We start from the raw sequence: 21,079 nt of genomic DNA, 5'->3' as shown, positions 1-21,079 counted from the left end.
TCGGTATATAAATCTACACCTCATTCTGATTTTCTTCAAGTAGCTTATATCTTGTAAAATTTGATGGGTTACTGTGTTCAAGGTATTTGTTTCTATGATTTGTTGGTTTTTATTGAACATATATTTTTTCATACAATTCTTTCTAATCACAGGTTTCCCTTTCCTCATCTTTTCCCAGATCCTCCTCCCACACCCACTTGTGCAACGCCACGCCTCCTTTCTCTTTAGAAAACAAATAGGCAACTAACAAAACAAACCAAGGCAGAACAAAACAATCAAACAGGGGGAAAAGAAACAAAGAAAAAGCACAAGCAGCACAGATGCGCACATGAGAAACCCATAAAACACAAAGTCAGGAAACATATTAGAGAAACGAGGTATTTCTTTCTTATTCCTCATTTGCATATCTCTTTTTCTAATGAGATCTATTCACATTCTTAACGATGGTATTTGCTAAATGTCCAACTCAAATATGCATGCACATATGTAGTTTAAAATAAATCTCTAAAACATAATCCTCTGTAAATAGCCTCAAGGGCATAACCAGAAGTGTCCCTTACCAATCCTCTATGTATATCTCAACCTATGTTGACAATAAACATGAACCACTAAGTTAAGGAGATTCAGTGTGGTTGGTTTTATGTTGAGGTCTTTGATCCATTTGGACTTGAGTTTTGTGCATGGCGATAGATATGGATCTATTTTCATTCTTCTACATGTTGATATTCAGTTATGCCAGCACCATTTGTTGAATATGCTTTTTCCCATTTTATATTTTTAGTTTGTCAAAAATCAGGTGTTTGTAGGTGTGTGGACTGATATCCATATCTTCGATTCAATTCAATTGGTCCTCCTGTCTGTTTTTATGCCATTAACAGGTTGTTTTCATTACTGTAGCTTTATAGTGGAATTTGAAGCCCACGATTGTGGTGCCTCTAGAAGTTCTTTTGTTGAACAGGATTGTTTTGGCTGTCCTGGGATCTTATTCTTCCATATGAAGTTGGGTACTATTCTTTCCAGGTCTAGTAGCTGAACATTCTTACTAGCAGTTCTTCAAGTTCTCCTCCAACCCACACTATTCTGATCCACCTCTGTTATTGTCTCTATTGCAGCCTTCTGACTAGGATGAAATCTGAGTGGTTTGGATTTGCATCTTCTTCATGTTAATGATGATGAGCATTTGTAATGTATTTCTTGGCTATTTTTTATGCATGCCAGGTGTGTGTGTGTGTGTATATGTATGTATGCGCATGCGCGCACATGCACTAGGCAAGAAAGCCAGAAAACTCCTATAGCTGGAGCAGGAGTTCCAGGCAGCCAGTCTACAAAGCCAAGCTTTGTAAAAAAGACAAATGAAAGACCTGAATTACTATAAAACTATAATAAACAAAACGGTGCTGACAAAGAACAGACAAACATACCAACCAAACAGAACCCAGGAAATGGCTTGAATAAAGACAGTCAGCTGATCACTTTAGAAAGAGGAGCAAAGATGGTGCTGAAGCAGGCATACATGCGCACACGCAAACCCACAGACAGATCTAACACCTTCAAACACTGGAAATGGAGCACAGACCTAGACGGGAAACACAAAGCCATAAAATTCCTAGAAGAAAACCAGATGATTTCTGGTTCAGAAAATTTAAACTCTCTCACTATAGTTCAAAAAATTTAAATGTATTTATTGACAAACATTTAAGGTGCCAAATTTATTTATATCAAACAAGAAAAAGGTCAGATATATCACAAGACAATTTATTTTTTGTTATTACAGATTTAAAGTTGAATCCCCTTTTCAAAGATCAGTGCTACTGTACCAGTTAACCCACTAAATTATCATCTTTGAATAAGAAACCAAAAATAAAAGGTAACATTTTTACAAAGGAAAATTATAGCTTCAAAATAAATGCAATTCTTCATTTCAAGAAATTACACGTTTTTCCTAATGTGAAGTAGAAAGGCTAATTACCTGGTAAAAATAACGCAGAATTAACTTAAAAGACTACACTGGGAAAAAAAAACAATAAAAATACTTCTTTAATTATATACAGGACGTTCCCAGCTAAACACCAAAGCAGTTTAGAGATATATGCACTGTTAACAGGAACTTAAAGCCTTTGGGAATTTGTTAAAGTTATTTCCTAGTTCAACTAAAAACTGTAACATTTCCATGATACACTATATATAAAACAAAATTGTTTTATTAACTATTTCTCTGTAAGTATAAGAGATTTTAGAAAAACTCTACAAAGCAAACTATGAAGCAAAGTTGTGATCACAACAGTCTCCCAGCAGAAGTGTGTGACTTCGATCTTAGATGGACTGGCAGGAGCAGACAGAATATCCGAAACGCTCCACCATCCACCTCTGTGTCTCACCATGTATAGAGGTAGAGAGACTAATTATCAATACAGGGCCAATGCAAAACTTGTCATTATGTTCTATCACCATTTTACATAAAAACTGAAAGAAACAGGAAATTTCAAGAAAATCAGAGCCAGGTGTGGTGGTGTGGTGCTGCGTGTCTTTAATTCCAGCATCCCAGCTCTGGTGCTCTGGCGCGCGTGTGCCAGTGGGGTGGGGAAAGCCAGGGGACAAGGCTTGCACAGACAGAGGTGGTTGGAGTTCAAGCTGTAAAGAGACTTTGTCTCAAAAAACAAACAAACAAAAAAACAAAAGCAAAACATAATTTAAACAAGCATTTAAACTATAGTAATCCAAGAAAAGCAATAACTAATTTCATGAAGATTTATACTCCATGTAATAAATGTCTTAGGTACCTTTTAAATATAAAAAGATTTATTCCATTCTCCAAAATTTACGTTCACAAAAAAAAAAAAAGAAAGAAAAAAAAGTACTCATCACGGATGAAGAAACACACAAAAATTAAATGATTTATAAAGTAATTACACCATTACCACACTGGGAACAGAATTCAACCTCTTTCTATAAACGCACCACAGACTCATGAATAAACATCAACGAGGTGATGATCACATGGTCTTACTGTCAACTTTAAGTGGAGTGGAAGGAGAGGTACTTGATAAAAACACTACAGGGCTGAGACAGTTCACTGTAGAAAGGTTCCCTAGCATGAATGAGACCCTGGGTTTAATGTCCAGCACCACCAAAGGGAACAAGATGAAAAACAAAACACACACTTCAAACAAATCCCTATTCTAGGGATTCCCCAAACTACGCCTTTCAGCTTCTAATAGCTATGCTAACTTACAAAAATGTACGCCCTCTAGATGTAATACTAAGGAAGTGAGATAACAATGAAAACATGTCTACCTGCTCAGGATAACAACCGAGAAGAAAGAAGGCTGGGCCTTTCCTAACAGTGACTCAGTCACTTCACTGATTCTGAGAACATCTACCTCCACACTTCCTGGTGTGAGAGAACACCTCTGACTCAAAACTGAGGAGGGGAAGTTGAGGAAGAAAGGGAGTAAAGGAGGGACACAACGTTTTACAGGGGATTCTGAATATTAAATAAAATATATATACAAAGAAAAGGTTGTTCTCCTTAAAACGAAACTGGTTTAAAAACGTGACTCCTATGAAGACCTTCGTAGGAAATCAAGCTACGAGGACTCGCAGACGGAAGCTTCTGGAGACATTCTGTTGCCTGCAGTCTTCCGTTCAATCACAAAGTACTCAAAAACTCTTTCACCTGAGGAAAGAAAAATAAATTAATATAATTCCTTCAATTAATTTGATATCTAACATTTATCTTTATCTACAGAAAAGCCGAACACACCAATTATATAGATAACCATCACAATACAACAGGCGCTTATTTTTAAAACAAATACTAAATATTTCTATAGTAGGGTAAACATTCTAAAATCATTAATTAATTTACATTTAAGACTTACATAATTAAAAAAGATTGATACAATTTTAAAAGACCTCTAACTAATTTTATGCACGTTCTCTTTTTCTCATATATATATATATATATATATATATATATATATATATATGAGAGAGAAAGAGTTTTACTTTTCAAGATGGGATTTCTCTGTGTAGCCCTGGCTGTCCTATAACTAGTTCTGTAGTCCAGACTGCTCTTGAACTCACAGAGATCCACCTGCCTCTACTTCCCAAGTGCTGGCATTAAAGACGTGCACCACCACCTCTAGGCTATGGTCTCTTTATTTTTAAATAATGTAGATCAATGATATGTACAATCTTAATACTGATATTTATAAGCGATTAAACACCTTTGCAATTCAAACATATAAATCTGTAACATTAAGGATAGAATTTATTTTTATTTTTTATGTGTGAACATTTTGCCTGAATGCATGTCTAGGTACCATGTGCATGTCTGGTGCCTAGAGAGAGAAGACGTCATCGGATTCCCAGAACCTGGAGTTACAGCCAGTTGCCAGACAGCATGAGGTGCTGGGGACCCTACTCCTTTGAAGAGCCAAGGCATACATTTCTAGAATGTCAGTGTACGGGCAAAGCCGCATAAGCCAACAGAGGAAGACTATAATGCAAGACTGTAATTCTCCACTCTAGACTATAAAATTCTCCTTAAAAGATAAAGGTTGTTAGGGCTGGAAAGATGGCTCAGCAGTTAAGAGCACTGCCTGTTCTTCCAGAGGTCCTGAGTTCTATTCCCAGAAACCACATGATGGCTCAGAACCATCTGTAATGAGATCTGGTGCTGTCTTCTGGCCTGCAGGCATACATGTGGGCAGAACACTGTATACATAATATATAAATCTTAAAAAAAAAAAAAAAAAGATAAAGATTGCCGCCTTTGAAAAATACCCTCCCCCAAATCTCAGGATTATTAATTTTAAAAAAAATGTGACATTTTCCTGGTCTAAGGAACTATTTACTTAAAGCTAAGAAATGTGGCACTGGAGAGATGACTGTTGTTACGAGAAGTTGCTGCTCTTGCAGAGGACCCATGTTTGATTCCCAGCACCCATATGACAGCCCACTACCACCTGTAAAGCCATTTCTAGGGGATCTGACTTTCCTGGCCTCCTGGAGCACTGCACACATATGGTGCACTTACATACTTACGGACACAACACATTAAAAAATAAATTGAAGTTTAAAATAATAGGGACTAGAAATTGGCTCAGTGGTTAAGAGCCCGGGCTGCCTTCCAGAGGTCCCGGGTTCAGTTCTTAGCCCCCACACAGTGGCTCACTGGGATCCAATGCCCCCTTCTGGTGTGCAGATACATATACAGGTAAAATACCCAAATACATAAAAATACATAAATCTTAAAAAAGGCTTTTAAATAATAAAATTAAAGTGGCTTTACAGATTCAATTAAATTTGTGCTTATTATAACTGCTGCTAATTTTATTTTAATAGTGTCATATTTTAATTCTACCTTATATTTTAATATCATAAATAGTAACTAACTTGAATTTTCTACATATGTATTACTTTATATGAAGAGGCTACCAACCATACACAGCAATAGTTTTCAAATGTTGAGGTTTTCCATTTTTGAGATATAGTCAATATTTTATTATAGTAAACAGCCAGCTATTTCATGAGAAAAAAACCAAACAGAAATAGCCCCCAAATTTCTCTCAAAACTAAACAAATTTATGGTTTATTCCTAGACATGAGATCACTAAGTTAATTAATGGTAGATAAGGATTTATTATACAATTCTTTCTATTATTACCTTAATGTTCTTCAGTAAGTCTCTCCCTTATATGTATAAATTACATTACTCATTTAGACAGTGGTCAACTCTCAATTTTCTGAAGGTTAAATTAACCTCTGTTAAAATAATGACTCAAAGATTAGAATAAGGCCAACTCATCCTTGACATGGTCTCCAACAAATAGATAAACTAACATTGCTTAATCTCCAAACATCAGCTAAAAATGAATGAGAGTATATATATCCTACGACTTTAAATGCCCTCCATACTGGAAAAAGCGGGACAAAGCAGGAGAAAAGGATGAGAAAAAGCACAGTGCTTCAAAGACAGACCCCTGCCCTCTTTTTCAAGAGAGGCTTTCTCTGCAGCTTTGGAGCCTGTCCTGTAACAGTCCTAGCTGTTTAGGCATCTGCTTTGTAGACCAGGCTGGCCTCGAACTCACAGAGATCCACCTGCCTCAGCCTTACGAGTGCTGGGGTTAAAAGGCGTATGCCACCACCGCCCGGCTAGACCCCGAGCCCCTCTTAATGTACTTTTATAGAAGCTTTTCTGTAGGCAGCTGTTTTCACAAATTAATATAGCTGTCTTAGACAAAACAAACACAAGGTCTTTTCTAAACAGACCTTCTCAACCAGGCTTTCATGCTTGTCTTTAAAGTCTTCATTGACATCCAGTGTGAGGATAGGCACCTCTTGAAGGTAATCAAAGTTGGTTCTGTTTAAAAAGAAAGACGAACAAAATCAGAAAAGCACTAAATCCAGGAAAATAATATTAACAACTAACTCATATTCAAAAGCCCAAATACTGTCACTCATGCTAGACTAAAGTTATCCTGCAGGGAAGCGGCTGGCAGGCTCTTCTTTACAGTAGATTTACTACCATGTGTACATACTGCCCAAGAGCTGACTCGACAAAGTCAATGCCTCAAGTCCTGGCTGAAGACACACTTTAAACTCTATCCCAGTAGCTTCCCCTGGCCATGTGGGGTGCATTCCAGGATTCCCTGTAAGACTGAGATCACGGTGACATTTATGCCATATGCACTGGATTTTTTCTTACACATAACATATACATATAACTCTTAACACTATTTCTACCTTAAAGCCGCATTTTCCTTCCCCTGAGAGCGTTTTCCTTTCCATTTAAAGCACATCACACGGCGAGGGGTGCACCCACACACTGAGACAATGGGGATGTTCTATCGGGAACTCACCAAGGCCAGCTGGCCTGGGTCAGAAAAAGCATGGGATAAAACCGGACTTGCTGAACATAGCGGACAATAAGGACTACTGAGATCTCAAGAACAATGGCAATGGGTTTTTGATCCTATTGCACGTACTGGCTTTGTGGGAGCCTAGGTAGTTTGGATACTCCTCTTACTAGACCAGGATGGAGGTGGATGGTCTTTGGACTTCCCACAGGGCAGGGAACCCTGATTGCTCTTAGGGCTGACGAAGGAGGGGGACTTGATTGGGGGAGGGAAATGGGAGGTGGTGGTGGGGAGGAAGCAGAAATCTTTAATAGATAAATAAATAAATAAATAAATAAATAAAAATAAATAAATAAAAATCGCAAAAAAAATAAAATAAAATAAAGCACATCACAGCTTCTCTCTGTTATAAGGTTGCCAGTATCCCTCATGACTCTAGCATTTCAGAAGCATTACTAAGTAAGAGAAGGGATACTTGGTTATAAGCACTATCATATGTGACAATCTCAGAACAGAACAGTTACTAAATGACAATCAAGTACATCCTGTGCATGCTTAGACAAGTTGGACAGAGCGACTACTCCTATCCTGGGCACTTCTGGGTGGAACCGGACAGACCCGGACAGCAGTGTTTCAACACTACCCAGGATGGATGGCAGTGTCGTCCAGTATGGCTTCAAGCTCCTGTACAGCCACGGTCTCCCAGGAAACAGGACTACAGCCAGCAAGACACGGCCAGCTTAGCAAGCAACTTTAAATCCATGAATTCTTTCTGAAATTTCACATTTAATATTTTTGAATTAAGGCTAGTAATGTGTAACTGGAAGTAAAAAGTTAAAATAGATACAACGTCAGACAGACTACGCTGCCTTAAAATTATTCCTGAGGTTATCTTAGTAACATACACAGACAGAGGCTTATTTTACCACTTAAAAGTAAAAATACCAATAGAAGATACTAGTCACAAAAATCTTCAAACAAATGACTTAACTATGAATACATGAGTAAAAATAAAGATTTAGCTGGGCAGTGAAGGCACACACATTTAATCCCAGCACTCAGAGGCAAAGACAGGCAGATTTCTAAGTTCGAGGCCAACCTGGTCTACAGAGTGAGTTCAGGACAGCCAGGGCTGCACAGAAAATACCCAGTCGCGAAAAAACAATTACTCACATCGCCCATCCACTAGACTAAAATCCAATAAAGGGAAGCACAGTGAACAGCAAACAGTAAGAAGGCCTTACTTCAGAGTTCGATGAAGGAGCCAGCTCTCATGTTTATAGTGAAGTTTCTCTAAGTATTCAAGAGGAATGCCTTGTTCTTCGTTTCTTCCCCGTAAATATATTCTATTTAAGCACTTCTAAAAGAAAGCAATAAGAAAAATTTGAGCAACAATTTGTGTCTACTACTGTTAAAATTTCCTTTCTGCTGTCTTCACGTTAGCCAAAACCCTGTATTTGTATTTCTTCTGGAAAGTCGGTATAGCTCATTTTTCCCTTTAAGTGTTATTTTAGTCAGATGATAGTTTTCAATTAAGCTAAACTTTGAAAAATAAATCAGTATCCACATATGAAACACACTAATTAAGTATTATAAAAGGAGGGAGGAAGCTGAAGATCATTAAATATCTACCTACATTTTGTTTATAGAAAACAATCAGAGTGTGTCAATCTATCCATCCTAATTGGCTATTAAGCAAATGTGTTTGGCCAGACTCCACCCCTGTAAGAGCAGCTCGTCCCTGGATGGACGCTCTGAACCACCAGAACCTAAAAGAACACAAGGTCCTTTATACCTGTCTTCTATCTGTATGACAGAGCAAGGTGGCCACCAGCCACCATGGCTTTTCAGCACTTGAAGCATGGCTAACGTGGTAACCAAAGAAAAAAATTTTCAAACTTTATATATAATTTTAATAATCATAAGCTTAAATAGTCACATTTGACTGTGTGACTCTAAATCATTTTTCTCTAACAGGATACATATAAATGAAATTCCATACAATTTGTGGGAACTTATCAACACCCAGATATAAAACCACCACACTGTGCTCTGTGGTGAAGCACCTGTCTACAATGCTCAGTATCCCAAGTTCAATCCCCAGCGCTGCAGAATAAAGAAAACAAGGACCCCCAACAAGTAACATTCACGAGACTACAGCAGCCCATGAACTGTGACACAGTCTGCTAAAAATCCTTTTTTCAATAATTTTCAATTAAAAGATACAAATGAGCCCAGTGTGGTCACATATGCCCTTTAGTCCCCACACCCAGGAGGCAGAGGCCAGCCTGGTCTACATAGTGAGTTTCAGGACAGGCAGGATTACATAAAGAGCTTGTCTCAAAAAACAAAACCAAGGTCATAAATGAGGGCTTGGGAATACAGCCGTCAGTAAAGCGCGACCACACCAGCAGACAGACCTGTGCTAGATCCCTAGTCCACACAAAATCTTGGAGAGGCAGAAGCAGGCACATCCTCTGGTTGCTGGCCAGCCGCTTCAGGTTCAGAGACCTTGTCTCAAAAATAAGGAGCTGAGACAGAGAGAAGCAGTCTTCCCCAGGGACATGGTAGGTTATCTAATCCCAAGCAGCCAGCTCCAAACACATACTCATGGGAGCAAGAAGGCCGTGTTTATAAATTTATACACACATACATATGTAACAATAATAGCTAAAAACTTAAAAGGTCATGATTTTGAAAGTGAGGACATGGGAGAAGTTAGAAGGAAGGGGAAAAGGAAACAGAATACTTATCTATGAAATTCCCACTGTCAGTCTAGCTGACTGGACCTTTCTGGACTCATGTAATATAATACATAAATAGAAAATGAATTTACCTATAAAAGGTGTATTTCTTGGGGAGTTCTCTTCGTTGATGTCTAAATTTCTTTGAAGTGTGCCACTATTTCTTTGCACCAATTCACAAGTAACCATAAATGTTTCTTAAAGTGGCCCTCCAACAGTTGTGGTATTCAGAAAGCAAGCATTTGTAAAGTTTCCACTATGTTCCCAGACCTTCTACTGGCCTAGAAATGCAATAGTACCTAAAACAGCTCTCCTAAGTCCCACTTAATCGAATTTGTATTTTAGAAGTTGCTTTGACAAGTCTCTTATTCTAGCTCTGATGGGACAAGAAGCTGAGTTAGGAATTAAGATTAAAAAAAAAAAAAAAAGATTGGTGAAGAACAGAGAAAACTAATCTTGATTTGCTGCATCTGGATTTCTAGTTTGCTGAGAAAATCTATACTGTTCTGAGTTTCCAGGTTAGGAGCTAGAGAGTTGATTTTATTTATTTATTTTTAACTTTATGTCTCTGAGTGCTAACTATATGTATGTCTGGCCACCTCATGTGTATAGTGCCCATAGGGGCCAGAAGAGGGCATCAGAATCCCTGGAACTGGAGTTACAGATGATTTTGAGCCACCATGTGGATGCTGGGAATTGAACTTCGGACCTCAGGAAGAACAGTCAGCTTTCTTAACCACTGAGACATCTCTCTAGCTTGGAAGTTGGTTTTAAATTGTCACTTCTACATCCGTCTTGTGATTTCTATTACTTCAGAATTTCAATGGCACAAGCAAATGTTTATTGGTCTCACCTCTGGAGTAGCTCGAAGATAAATTATTCCATCCAGCTCAAGACTTTGCCCAAACTGGCTATTCATCCAGTCATGCCAGTCCTGATATATTGTCCACTCTGTTTCATTCATGCAGTCAGATTCATACAAATTAGATGCGAAAATATACCTGAAAGAGAATCTTCGTCAGCATGCACATCCTTCAAACACATAGACACACCAATTATGACAGAGGAAATGGGCATAAAACACACTCCTAAATCTGTGGCAACGAGCGCCTTGGAAAACGTACACAAAACGTCTTTCCGAGTACTGGAAATGAGTTCTTTCCCAGTAGCTCTCAAAATGTTGAATAAGGATCCCTGGAGGTCCCAAGCTCCTTCCAGGTCTATGAGAAGCCAACTTACTTCACACACCCAGTATACTTCAACCAAAATACATATACACAAATATAAATATACAAGCATGGATAAAAACCCAGTTTTAATTCAGACTATTAAAGAGCTACAAAAAATGTAAAGCAATACTACTCCTTTCACTACATTTTTGTTTTAAATCAGAAGTTTTCTATATTAATAAAGAGTATGTTTATTATTGATTCTTTCATTTTATATTTTGTATATTGACTGTATACTGATTCTTAATCTTAATTTCTAATATGGGTATCAAATGACAAAACTTTTTAGACTACTTTACAGTGAAAGAAAAGGGATCCTGAGACCAAAAACTTTAAGGGCCTCTATTCTGAGGTAATTAAGGAGGTCAAAAGGCAGAGTAATTCTAAAATGCCTTTAGGAATTTTAAATTTTTATCTCCTTTTTCTAGGCAAGAGTCTAGGATATAAACCCAGATACATTCAGAACAGATGAGAATCCTAAGGGGTTGGAGGGAAAGGGGGAGCTGTCATAACGTCATTAGCACCTTAATCAATGCTAAAGCTATTTTTCAATGTCGTTTGCTATCTAAAACCTCCAGCTCAGCCTCCAATTTGACTACCAGGAAATGAGAAAAAAAGGAAGTGTCTAGTTATAAACTCCAAAGAGCCAAATATAAGCCATTTGCATACCTGTCACTATACACAGATCGCTCAAAAAATAATACGGGTTTCTCTGCATCTTTGAGCTTGCCATTGAGGGCGGCAAGCTGAGCTCGGATCCGGCTGAGACAGGCATAGGATTGGAAGGTGAAAGACCACCGTTCAGGTTTCTCATACATCATCTGAAGAACATTCCCACCACTTTTCTGAGACGTTGTCAATTCCTAAATTGGCAAAAGAGGTGAACAAACAAACAGAGAAATAAGACTGCCAATAGGGTTACTTTTTTGTTTTGTCTTGTTTTCTGAGACAGAGTCTCACTATGTAGTTCTGACTGTCCTAAAACTCAGGATACAGACAAAGCTGTCCTGGAAGTCACAGTCACCTCCTGCCTCTGCCTCACAAATGTTGGGATTAAAGAGACGAGCCACCATGTCCCTGGCTATTTTAACTTTTTAAGAGGTTCAAAAAGAGAAACTGGGGGGAAGGGTCCTGGAGAGCAGGCTCTATGATGAAGAGCACCTGCTGCTCTTGGAGAGGACAAAGGTTTGGCTCCAGCATCCATGTAGCGGCAAAAAACCGTAATTGCTATTCTGGAAGATCTGATACCCTCTTCTGGCCTCATGGGCACTGCACCCACAATACAGACATATATACAGGCAAAAGACCATACAAAATAAATAAATCTTTAAAAAAATTTCATAAATACATTATTAGCAAAATCAAAACATTAAATTCCTTCTCCTCACTCTTTTCTTACCTGATGTCTAAAATAACCCTTTCTCACAAGTGACTAACGACCTACAAAAAAAATGCCAATACTTAAAAGCTAAATAAAAATATTTGATTTATACATTCTTTTTTAAAATAGAAAAGATAGAGAATATTGTACTCCTATTGCCTTCTCAGAATAATCAGCTATGGGCCTGGTAAGGTCAGAGGAAGTGCTGGCCACTCAAGCCTGATGACACCAGTTTGACCCCTGGAACGCACACAAAGGTAGAAGAACACCAACTACAAAAGTCTGTCCTCTGATTTCCACACACAAGCAAGATAGACACAAACAAAATTTTTAAAAAATCATCTACATGGGGGCTGGGGCAACAGCTCATTGGCTAAGGACATTTACTCCTCTCGCACAGGATTCAGGTTCAGTTCCCAGCACCCACGCGGCAGCTACTGGAACTCCAGTGTCACGAAATCTGACGCCCTCTTCTGATCTCTGCAGACACCACGCACACATATGGTGCACATATGCATATATAAACGCAGGCGAAACACTCATACTCTTAAAGTAAACAAACCTCTAAAAAAATCAGCTACAGCTAAGTAACACACGCCTCTCTGAGGTGAGACACATATACTCCCAGTTAATCAGCTTCCAACAGTCCCTGATTTTCTAACAGATCAAACTTAAGGGTGCTCTTCCACTTACAATGGGATTCTGTCCTTAGAAATAAATTCCGAACTGAAATTATGGAAGGGCAAAATGCATCAAAGCTTAAAAAGACAGTACACAACAGGAAACTTCTAATTGTTTTGAGCCACTGTGATTTCACTGCTGGTGTCTACCACAAGAGAGTATCACATCTCTATGAGTTCGAGGCCAACCTGGTCTACAGAGAGAGTTCTAGGACAGTCAGGGACACACAAAGAAGCCCTGTCTCGGGAAGAAAAAAGAAAACAACTAAGTAAAAGCTTTGAGACTACATCATGCAAATCAGCAAAGAGAGTAAACTACTGTTTTAAGTGAGCCTGCAAAACAGAGACTAATAACAGTCATCTGTTGGTTCTCAAAATCATTCTGCCAGAATTTAGGGAATGAAGAAGGAAACCACAGTCTTTGTATTTTATGTCTTATTCTGACAGACTGGAGGTAGACGGTTGGTAGCACATTAACACTTCAGCCACTAGATGGCAGGTATAAAAAAATCCACTAAATAAACAGCTACAGCCAAGTAAGTTAAGCATATAGATGCAAGAGAGGAAGGCTCTAATGCCGAGTTCTTCCAACTTCACAACCTCCAGGAAGCAAAACAAGATCCAAAGGAGGACTGGTGGTTAGGTCTCCACACAGTCCACTCCTCAGTGATGACAGGATCCTAAGAGAGCCGAGTTTCAGAGACTGGGTGATTCATATTCTAACTACAAAGAACAGATCAAGAATGAGTTGGAGAAGGGCTGGATGAAGAATAAAAGCCATTTCACCTGTGTTGCTTTGTGTGGTGCTAAGGCTGAAACCCAGGGCCTTGGGCACGCTAGGTAAGCAACCCACTGTTGTGCTATATCCTAGCTCTGAACCCCATTTTTTGGAGTCTAAAATTTGTGGAGGACAGGATGAGTAGAGACAGTATACAAAAGTACAGAGAAGCCATCCACCTACTTAATGCTTCATGTTTCATAAAATACTGTTCCCCACATTTTCTGAACCCTACTTAAAGCACAGAAGACCATAGCCTCTAACACACAAAACTTAAGAAAATGAATTCCATATGGGGATAAGTCCCTTGATATTTAAAGGATTGGGATATATTTAGTTGTGCCCCCAGCCTAAAATTAACTATGCTTCGCAAATAAAAGTGTGAGAAATATGTTTAGTTATCAAAACCTTATATCTAAAAGATGAGAGAAAGAGAGAGAGAGAGAGAGAGAGAGAGAGAGAGAGAGAGAGAGAGAAGAAAATTCACAAATATCCCTGTGTGGGCTAGTTTTGTGTCAACTTGACACAAGTTACAGTCATCTGCGAGGAGGGAACCTCAATTTAGAAAAGGCCCCCATTAAATCTGGCTGTAAGCAAGCCAGCAGGGTGTTGTCTTAATTAGTGATTGATGGGTGAGGACCACCCTGGGCTGCTGGTCCTGGGTGGAGGAAGCCCCTAAGCAGCACCCCTCCTCCAGGTTCCCGCCCTGACTGCCTCAGGTGATGAACTGTGATGCGGAAGTCTCAGCCAATAAACCTTTCCTCCCAAAGTTGCTCCTGGTCGTAGGGTTCCATGACAGCAACAGTCACCGCAGCTAAGACAACCCACGAAGGCTGTAGCTTCCTGCTACTCATTCCCTTCCATATGCCCAATAATTCCCAGCAGAAACCCCCACACCAATGCCCCCGCCCCCCTTTTTTGTCAAGGTTTCTTCAGACTGAACAAGCTTCTGGCAGACCCGTCCAACTTCTCTACTTTCAATTTCGCTTCTCCAGAAATGAAAATGCTTAGGGACCATGACCACACACAGCCATAACTTCCTGTAGGAAAAAAGGAAACGGAAGTCTTTCTCCCCTATTTTCTCATTCGCAATGCTGTACTGAAAAGGACTAGAAAAATGAACCGTCCAGAACGAAAGCTTGTGGAGAAAGCATAGGACAGGGAAATACGATAGAAATGGATTTCCAGGGGCTGGAGAGATGGTTCAGTGGTTAAAAGCACTGACTGCTCTTCCAGAGGTCCTGAGTTCAATTCCCAGCAACCATATGGTGGCTCACAACCACCGGTAATAAGATCTGGTGCCAACTTCTGTCTGCAGGGACACATGCAGGCAGACCATTGTATACATAATAAATAAATCTTTAAAAAAAAAAAAAGAAATGGATTTCCAATGACAAAGGGCTGAAAAGATTAATAAAATCCAATTACTGGAGGTTTTGGTTTTCTTACATGTTTTCACTTAAATTATATTTAAAAAATCACTCAAAAATTTATTTGTAATTAGATTTTTAAATTACTTCAACTTTTTTCTTTTTGTTTTTTCGAGACAGGGTTTCTCTGTGTAACAGCTCTGGCTGTCCTAGAACTAGCTCTGTAGACCAGGCTAGCCTCAAACTCACAGACCCACCTGCCTCTGCCTCCCGAGTGCTGGGATTAAAGGTGAGCACCATCACTATTGGCTGCTTTAAGCTTTTGAACTTTCATAAATCTTTTTTTTTTTTTTTTTTTTGGTTTTTCGAGACAGGGTTTCTCTGTGGTTTTGGAGCCTGTCCTGGAACTAGCTCTTGTAGACCAGGCTGGTCTCGAACTCACAGAGATCCGCCTGCCTCTGCCTCCCAAGTGCTGGGATTAAAGGCGTGCGCCACCATCGCCCGGCTTCATAAATCTTAAACTGTGATACAATAATGCCTAAATCTTTTTTTTTTTTTTTTTGACTTTTTTTTTTTTGAGACAGGGTTTCTCTGTGGCTTTTGGAGCCTGTCCTGGAACTAGCTCTTGTAGACCAGGCTGGCCTTGAACTCACAGAGATCCGCCTGCCTCTGCCTCCCGAGTGCTGGGATTAAAGGCGTGCGCCACCACCACCCGGCAATAATGCCTAAATCTTAAATGCACAGCTAGACTTGAAAGTGGTTACTGGAAAGGTGGGGGTGGGGGCAGAAGACAAAACGCACTGCTTCCCTAACCTAGAGGATTTTTAATTTTTTTTTTTTTTTTAATGTGAATGGGTGATTTCTCCGAATGTATGTCTGTGCGCTGAATATGTTCTTGGTACCCACGGAGGTCAGAAGAAGGTATCTGGAGTTACAGTCAATTCTGAGCTACTATATGGGTGCTGGGAACTGTACCACCGTCAGTCCCTAAAGAATTTTTATTGTATTCACTTAAATTTCACTTGAATACCTCAAACTCATCTTGCGTATTCTGAACATTGCACCACCTGGCAACAGGTTCAGGAACCACTTCCCAGTCCTCACAGACTTGTTTCAGGATATTCACGAATGTGGACTTCCCAGCAGCTGTCACAAAAAAGAAAAGACAAAACTAAGAAAAGGCATTTGAAAAGCAAACATAACCAATAGTCATCAGCGTTTACAAGATTAAGAGTGAATGGTACATACGCAGAAACAGTAAGACCTTTTTCTGCACCTTTATTTTTACAAATGAAAACTTAAAGATGGTCTTTAGCCAATTGTGCTGAGCAAATTTGTTATTATTTTTAGTTCACCAAAGGCAAGAAACAGAAAACTTGAAACCCTAGTTAAGTTTACAAAAGATATCATGACAAGAAAAAAAACCATCTGCCTTCTGGCCTAGCTTTCTTTCCTCAGCCAAGCCCTTAGAAAGAGAACTTTCTGGAGAGTGGTAAAGCCTGTCCTTCAGCCAGCTGTGTGAACTTGACCAAGTCCCTGACCTCAGTTCCTCATAACCCAGGAAGACAAGATAGTACTGAAACTGACTTTCTCCTACCTCTGCTTTCTCAGTCTGAATAGCTCACTAAGAGTAGCCTGCACTTCGAACGCCCAATCCAGCAGGCTAAGCTAAAGAGATTTTGAATTCTAGCCCAGCCTGGGCTCCATGATAAGACACATCTCAAAAAACAAACTACAGCTGATATAACAGCACACACCTATAACCCCAGCACTTGGAAGGCTTAGGTAGAAGGATTGCTCTGAGTTCAAGTTCAAACTGGGCTACACAGTGAGTGCTGAGCTGGGCTACAGAGCAAGACCATGCTCCCCACAAAATTAAAAAGAGGAAAAGGAGAGTAGACACCCCAATACAACCAAAATAATTTACCAATAATAAAGAAACCAATTAAGAAATAACTCTACAATCCATGGGAAGACGCATTCAATGCTTAAGAGCTGGCAACTATTACAATCTGATCCTAATAAGCCTATGGCTATAGAAATTATTTTAAGTCTTGCAAAGCACTTCCTATGAGTAACAGCTGGAGAAGTCTGCCTCGATTTTATGGTTCTGTGCCCTCTATCAAACCCTTAAATAATAATAATAAAATAATAAAGACAGCTTTACTTTTCCTGATCATTCACTAGTTTCTAAGGTATCCAGGAAAGAAAAAGACAAAAATAGCTTATGTGTAATCGACACACTATAGTCATCATTTTGGTTATCAATGAGACTGGACCTTGTGGCGCAGAGGGCGTAGCAATTCTTCTAATGCCCACCACACCCTTTCTATCATAAGTCACCAAATGTGGCTATATGAGGCATCATTGACCAGTATTATATTCTTCCTTCCTCTACCTTACACACACACACCTTACACACACACACACAAAATACATAGCTTCGCCAAGTGTCCTCTTACTTATAAACGGGCTCAGGGTGGGCACCAAGAACTTACCTTTGACTTGCAGAAGTACAGGCAAAACTCCAACACTATACAAGGCCAGAATAAAATCAGGAAGGAACTTAGAGACTCATGCACAAATCAAGGAAAGGGGAATCAATAAGGTGACAGCATATCAAAGCGTATTAAATCCCATAAAGAGAAGAAATAATGGCAAAGATAAACTGGGTGGCTATTTAGTTGAGGGGGAAACATGGGTGACCGAGATTCTGTGTGGAAAGGATACGTTTATAGTTATCTAGAGGTACGATTTAAATGGTCATCGTTCACTGGCCCCGGCAGAAAAACGAACATGATTATCCAGGGTAGCCAAGAAACACACTGAAGTATCTCAAACTAACTAGTCCAGAATCGAAAAGTACTTAAGGCTAAGACATCAAGCCTTCTTCTGACATCAATTACAACCACAAAAAGCTCACGGAGTTATACTTTAAAATTGCAAATGTGAAATTTTACTTCAAACTGAGTAATCACAGTCATTTGCAGTTCACAAATCATCACTACCCAGTTCCTTCCTTAATGTCTGGGAGGAAGATCAGAGCTGGAAAAAGCTAATAAGCTAATATAGTCTATGAAGCGAGCGACCACAACAAGCGAGAACACCTGTTAATAGTTTTTCAAGTCATGGGAAGAGAGGTGATGGCACAGGGTTTGGATGCTGTGCACTCAAAAGCAGGTAGCCAGGCTGGTCTACACAGTGAGTTCCAGGCAGGTCAGGACTGTACAGTGAAACCGTCTCAAACAAAACACAAACAACCAAACAGTCATAGTTAACAAATGAATCCCTAACACTAAGCAATCATCATCACAGTACGTCATTCTGAACACACTGAAATGAGTCAATAGGGCCTCCATAAACTATGGGAGTAACTCAGCAACATGGAACAAGGGAAAACAGGCTACGTGACTAAAAATGACCAAACAATCTTCAAATTTTAGGAAGAACAGAAGAATTAAAAGGTAGTCTTCACAGATTACACAATTTTTACATCAACAGGCTGTTTGGACCGGACAAATAAGGTAAGAGGGATATAAACAACCGTACAAAACTACAGGAGCAAGAGGCAAGGCATGACGCCTCCCTGCAGGAAAGATGACAAGTGCTTATCTTAGCATGAATAATCTAAATGGCAGTCCCTCCAACACTGGCCAAATAATCAGAATCTTTTTTTCTGGTTGGTCAAAGATCTAGATGCTCAGGGGAAATCTCAATACTTGTAACTAGCTTTTCCTAACCGTGTGCAAAGGCCGGCCATTACCGTGCCGCTCTTTCCAGATCAGTAGGGAGGAGGTCAGGGAAGAATTTCAAGCACAGGTAACACCACTGCATCTGTATGCAGAAAAGCAGCTCTGCAAGCAGGTAAACAGGATGATTTCAGGGCTGAGAAGGTTGAAGACGAATAGAGGCGGGGAGATGTCTAGGTGTACGCTGCCTGGGTTTGAGAGAAGGGAGATAGATAATACATTATGGTTCAGATCCCAGGGGTCGTCCACTGAAATCTACTTCAAGGATGACTTTATTGAGAACTTCCTCCTTTCCTTACGTACGGTCATCTTTATCCACTAAGAGGCTGTATGTTGTCTTGCTGGTAAGCATGACATCTCAAAGAACTTTTAAGAAATACGGATCTCTTCCGATTCGACCTGTGTCTAAGGATGGGGCAAGTAAAGCAAGGCCTCTTGTTTGTGTTTCAGCTCTGCTCTTGTGAAGGCATCCACACCTGCTTGCCTTCTTAAAGAGTGGGTGCTTTAAATGTGATCCGAATGAGACCATCTGCAGCACACATCAACAGTCAGCACTCAACCTGCAGCCCCCAAATGACAGCCCTATCAAAACAGGAAACACCATCAGGTTTCCTGTGGTCGGAAGTGTAAAGGAATGGAAGATTCGTGTTCACCTTGCAAAATCGCATGCACGGTGTAGTTTATCCCAATTCGGGCAGAAATTCTAATGTGTCTGAACCATACTCCACCCAGGGTCTACCTGAATGTGGGAAAGGGAGTCAAAAATTCCACACCATAAAATCATTAAAAACGCCTTTCCTCGTATGCCTACACAGTCTTAGGAATTGCTACCAACGCCAACCCACAATGTCGACCACGGAGGAATAGATGAGGTATATACCATTTAGTGGAATATTATTTAACACCTTTTTTTAAGTACTACAGTGGGCCAGGCGCGGTGGTGCACTCTTTTAATTCCAGTACTTGGGAGGCAGAAGCAGGCAGATCTCTGAGAGTTCAAGGCTCTACATAATGAGTTCCAAGACAGGATTACTCAGTCTCAAAAAACCAAATTAAAAAAAAAAAAAGTACCATAGAAACAAAGCATGAGCGAATCGTAAAAGCACTTTGGTGAACCATACAAGACCAGACACTCTGGTTCTGCTTAGGTCACTGTGGAAAAAAAACAAAATTTGCATGGAGTGAAAAGAAACAAGTCAGGGCTTGTACAGGGATGGGAAGGGAGAAAGCTGACTACAAAGAAGCACAAAGGGAACTGAAGGGGGAGGTGACGAAAATGTTCTCAATTTTGTGGCAAAACTGCAAGTTAGTGAAACCTACTGGAAAAGCACACCTAAAAAAGGGTGTCGCGTACCTAAGTTACCTCTCAAGACAAACAAGCAGCATCTCCCCCCCCCCCCAACTGCGCCCCGAACCCTCGCGTTTGGAAGTTCCCAACAAAGAGGGTGCAGTGGCCCAGAGCGCGCCTCACAAAGCCTCGGGATGGCGCAGGTCCAGAGAAGCAACCGCGCGGGCGCGGAGGGAACGCCGAGTACCGGCACCGGAGCGGGATCGCCTTACCGATGTTGCCCTCGATGGAGATCTTCTTGATGCGTGTCCCCTCGGAGCTGGCGGAGGGAGAAGGGCAGAACCTCTTAGGCGGGGTGGCCATGCCTGCTCGCGACGGCTCGGGCTAGGGACCTGCAGGAGCGCGGCGGTGCCGGGAGCTCGGGAGGCAGGGTCACGCTCGCGCCGGCGGGACCCGCACTTTGACTTTGGCGCGCGGCGGCGCAGGCGGCTGGGCGGGCCCGTGGAGCGGCCACGCCCTGGCGGCCCCGACTCCCACCCTCCACGCCTCCGCCTCTCCAGCCGGCGGTGCCGGGAGTGTGGCACCACCCGGTTAGCCAGGCACCGCGGGACGCGGAGGGCAGAGGCGGGCCTTGCGCTGCGAGCTCGTCGGAGGGCAGGGGCGGGGTTGTCACGGGGAGTCGTGGGCGGGCAGGGGCGGGGCTTGCGCGGTGAACTCATTCGACGGCAGGGGGTGGCCTTACAGCGTGAGCCTTCTCCCCCGTCAGGCTGGGAGGTTTGAACTCGTCTGGAAAGAAAAGTAGGAAGTAGAAAATTGAAGCTGGAGAGCCTCAGTAGGTGCCTCTACAGGAAGCGTGCAGCTGTCCCGCAGTGTCTTGAGAGGTTTTCCGTTAACCAGTGACCTAGTGCTAATCCCTCTTTAGTGCCGTGAGTGACAGGAAGGACATGACTACCCCTAGGTACGGTGGAGAAATTTATTTAGATAAATTTAGATAAAA

General features: G+C 40.8%; 1 protein-coding gene across 1 annotated transcript; it reads right to left on the bottom strand.

Moving 5' to 3' along the window:
- Nucleotides 1-1,656: 1,656 nt before the first annotated feature.
- On the bottom strand, nt 1,657-20,717 carry Dck (deoxycytidine kinase). The gene is made up of 7 exons (XM_057772114.1): nt 20,355-20,717; nt 16,076-16,191; nt 11,506-11,699; nt 10,461-10,608; nt 8,108-8,223; nt 6,277-6,367; nt 1,657-3,676 (listed from the first exon to the last, which is right to left on the bottom strand). Exons 1-7 carry the CDS (start codon nt 20,443-20,445, stop codon nt 3,650-3,652), a joined length of 783 nt encoding a protein of 260 aa, XP_057628097.1. The 5' UTR covers nt 20,446-20,717; the 3' UTR covers nt 1,657-3,649.
- Nucleotides 20,718-21,079: the final 362 nt, after the last annotated feature.

This window comes from Chionomys nivalis, chromosome 6 (assembly GCF_950005125.1).
Source record: "Chionomys nivalis chromosome 6, mChiNiv1.1, whole genome shotgun sequence".
NCBI classification, from domain to species: Eukaryota; Metazoa; Chordata; class Mammalia; order Rodentia; family Cricetidae; genus Chionomys; species Chionomys nivalis.
This window is presented reverse-complemented; position numbering and strand designations above follow the sequence as displayed.